At 35.8% G+C, this 3,506-nt stretch overlaps 1 protein-coding gene across 1 annotated transcript; it reads left to right on the forward strand.

Annotated features, from left to right (window-relative positions):
• The first annotated feature begins 1,492 nt into the window (after window positions 1-1,492).
• Window positions 1,493-3,296, forward strand: LOC104707718 (putative serine/threonine-protein kinase PBL25). The gene is made up of 4 exons (XM_019242524.2): window positions 1,493-1,842; window positions 1,942-2,307; window positions 2,406-2,797; window positions 2,890-3,296. The coding sequence occupies exons 1-4, from the start codon at window positions 1,755-1,757 to the stop codon at window positions 3,169-3,171; spliced, it is 1,128 nt and encodes a 375-aa protein (XP_019098069.2). The 5' UTR covers window positions 1,493-1,754; the 3' UTR covers window positions 3,172-3,296.
• Window positions 3,297-3,506: the final 210 nt, after the last annotated feature.

Raw genomic sequence — 3,506 nt, forward strand, 5'->3', positions numbered from 1 at the left:
CTTTTACAAACCCTAAAATCGACTAAGAACATTGACGGCCGCAGATACAAACTCAGAATCTCAGTAGATCCTGCGAAAGAAGAGAAGGAAGATGAAGATCTCGGTTACCCGAACGGGTATCCGAACCGAACCGAAAAAACTCGAGTAACCGATCAAATTTACATAGTTTCCGATCGGTTCAACTCTCCTAACCGAAGCCAACCCGAAACCGAAGCCGACCCGAAACCAAAATTTTCGGTTTGGAACGGTTCGGTATATTCGGGTCGGGTTTTTATTGCAGGCTGAACGGAGATGGTGGACAAGTCGTTGAGCTGCAATGGGAACGAATGGTTGATGATCTTAAAAAGAAAGTTTCTTTGTAGAATTACATGCCTATCTGTGACGTTTCGGGGTCTATGGAAGGTGATCCAGTTGAGGTTTCAGTCGCACTTGGTTTGCTAGTCTTTGAGCTAAACTAGTCATTCAAAACGCTTGAAACTGCAACCGTCCGCTTTTGCAAACTCCCACAACCACAACCGCAAACGCTGCGTTTGAACCAGTCAGACCTTAAGACGGTTGTTGTAGTTGACTGATAACTTTAAATTTTGTAGACTTTGATACATTTGGTTAAATGTTTGAATAAAAATTGAAACTTAAATTTATTGATTTATTTCAGTATATTTTTGTTATTTTATTATAAGTTTTGAATTAAAAATTCTTAAAAGTTGTAAACAAGTGGGCCATATATTTTGTTATTTTATTACAAGTTTCAAATAAAAAATTTGTAAACTTTGTAAACAAAATGGGTATATATGAACAACTTACTTTAGAAAATTGATTTGGGTTTGAGAACTTGATACAAAGAATATGTTCACTTGAATATATTCATGTGTTTAGAGATATATATTTTTAGTTATCTTTGGTTTTTGAAAAAAATACACACCGCGTGAAAATAAGCCGTTGAAATATATCGATTTTGAGCAGTCTGAAGCAGTACTAAGCAGTTTATATGATTGGTATTAACCGCTAGCAACCACAACCACTCACAAACGTTGTGTTTACGGGTGATAGTGAAAAAACCAATCAACACCTAACCCGAACATTGACTTGCTATACGATTATCTTTCTATGAATTTTTTTCATATACTCATAATATAATATCTAGGTCAATTGATAAAAATTGTGATTCCCATAAAATATAATATCTTGCGGTCAAAATCATAATAAGAATAAATCCAAAAATTACTTTTTTTCTTTTCTTTACATACATGCAGGTTCAAAGTTGACTTTCAAAATTTACCATGTATGCATTAATTTTATTTAGCTATATATAAGATTTATGTCTATATATAAGCCACCTCATAAACATACAAAAAAAAAAGAGGGAGAACCAGGCAGGAAACAAATCTATAAAGAAACATGATTTTCTGTGGACAGGTCATCAACACAGATGGTAACAAAAAATTTCCTTTTTTCTTTAATTATATTTGTTTAATAGGTAGCAAACATTTCTGTCAAAAAATAGTTTCTGTTTGAGGTTGTCTTTCTCAATATTGTTTCTTTCCAATACTTCTCTCTCTCTTTTTCTTTCTGTTATAACCTATTAAACTCTACAAAAAAACAGCAAAACTTAAATTGTTTCTCGTTTTTATAGAACTGTTTGGTAATTTTTATGTTTTTCGTATAAAACCCATTAAAAGTTTTTGAGAGTCCTATAAATTATTTGTTAGTAGGAGAAGAGGTTGCAGACCAAGAACAAGAGAATCTTCAGAAAAATGAGTTGTTTCTCTTGTTTCTCTTCAAAAGTTTCGGACAAAGAAGGTTCTTCGATGCCTGCTCCTTATAAGCAACCAAACTCACCTAGTAAGCTCTCGTCATTTTTCTTGGAAATGTGCAACGTTCGTTTTTGTCTAAATCGTTATGGTTTTTTAAAGAAAATTATGTTATGTATATTTCTTACAGAGAGAACAACAAAAGAAGTGGTGGCTAACAACGCAAACGTGCCATCAAACAATATGGGGGCACAGATTTTCTCGTTCCGTGAGCTAGCCACGGCGACAAAGAATTTCAGACAAGAGACCCTCATCGGTGAAGGCGGGTTCGGGAGGGTTTACAAAGGAAAGCTCGAGTCAGGACAGGTCGTGGCAGTGAAACAACTTGATAGAAATGGATTACAAGGACAAAGAGAGTTCTTGGTCGAGGTTTTGATGCTTAGTCTTCTTCATCATTCGAATCTTGTAAATCTTATCGGTTATTGCGCAGATGGAGACCAAAGACTTCTTGTTTACGAGTACATGCCTCTTGGATCCCTCGAAGATCATCTCCTAGGTACATCATCATCTCTCAATCAACATTTCAATTGTTTAAGCTAACCAAAAAAATATAATAATAACTAGAACCGGTTTTTGATGTTTAAACTAAAACAGATCTTGAGCCGGAACAAATACCACTAGATTGGAACACCCGAATTAAGATTGCTTTAGGAGCGGCAAAAGGACTTGACTGTCTTCACGATGAGGCTGATCCTCCAGTGATTTACCGAGATCTTAAGTCGTCAAATATATTGCTTGACCAAGAATACATTGCGAGATTATCTGATTTCGGTTTAGCGAAGCTAGGTCCTGTTGGAGACACACTACATGTGTCGTCCAGAGTTATGGGAACTTATGGTTATTGTGCTCCTGAATACCAAAGAACCGGTCATCTTACAGTTAAGTCAGATGTCTATAGCTTTGGAGTTGTGTTGTTGGAACTTATATCCGGAAGACGAGTTATCGACACAATGAGACCTAGTCATGAACAAAATCTGGTTACTTGGGTGAGTACTTTATATACTAGCATATATGATTTTATACTAATGGCTTATCAATGTAGACATTAATTAACAATTTACAACTATGGCTTAATTAGGCGCAACCGATCTTTAGAGATCCGACTAGATTCTCACACCTAGCTGATCCATTGCTACGAGGCGATTACCCGGAAAAGAGTTTTAACCAAGCTGTAGCTGTGGCCGCGATGTGCCTGAATGAAGAAGCTACTGTTAGACCACTAATGAGCGACATTGTCACAGCCCTGAGTTTCCTTGGGGCATCCTCCGATTTCTCCACTACCGGCCCTAACCATTTGCAACAAAATCGATCCAGGGAAGATAATCAGGATGCACCTCAGTGGGATTCAAGTCCTAGATAAGTTAATACGCAAATGTAGACATTTTATATTATTATATGACCCAACAATTCACAACTTTTGTTTCTTCCATTTATTTTACTTTTGGGTTAAAATTTCTTCCATTTACTTTATTTGTTTTTTATAATTACATTTGGTCCAAATTTTTATCAACATATAGCTTCTAAATTGCTTTAAAATGAAAATAAGATATATAGCCCAGCCTAAACGAAGAGTACACTTTTTGTGTGTGTGTGTGTGTGCGCGCGCGTGAGAGTACACACATTCCATTTAGAATAAACGTACAAAGTTACAAACTCATTCTAGTGTTAAAAGAGATAGGTAACTAACTAATGATA

This window comes from Camelina sativa, chromosome 1, assembly GCF_030686135.1.
Source record: "Camelina sativa cultivar CO46 ecotype springtype chromosome 1, ASM3068613v1".
In the NCBI taxonomy this organism is placed as follows: Eukaryota; Viridiplantae; Streptophyta; class Magnoliopsida; order Brassicales; family Brassicaceae; genus Camelina; species Camelina sativa.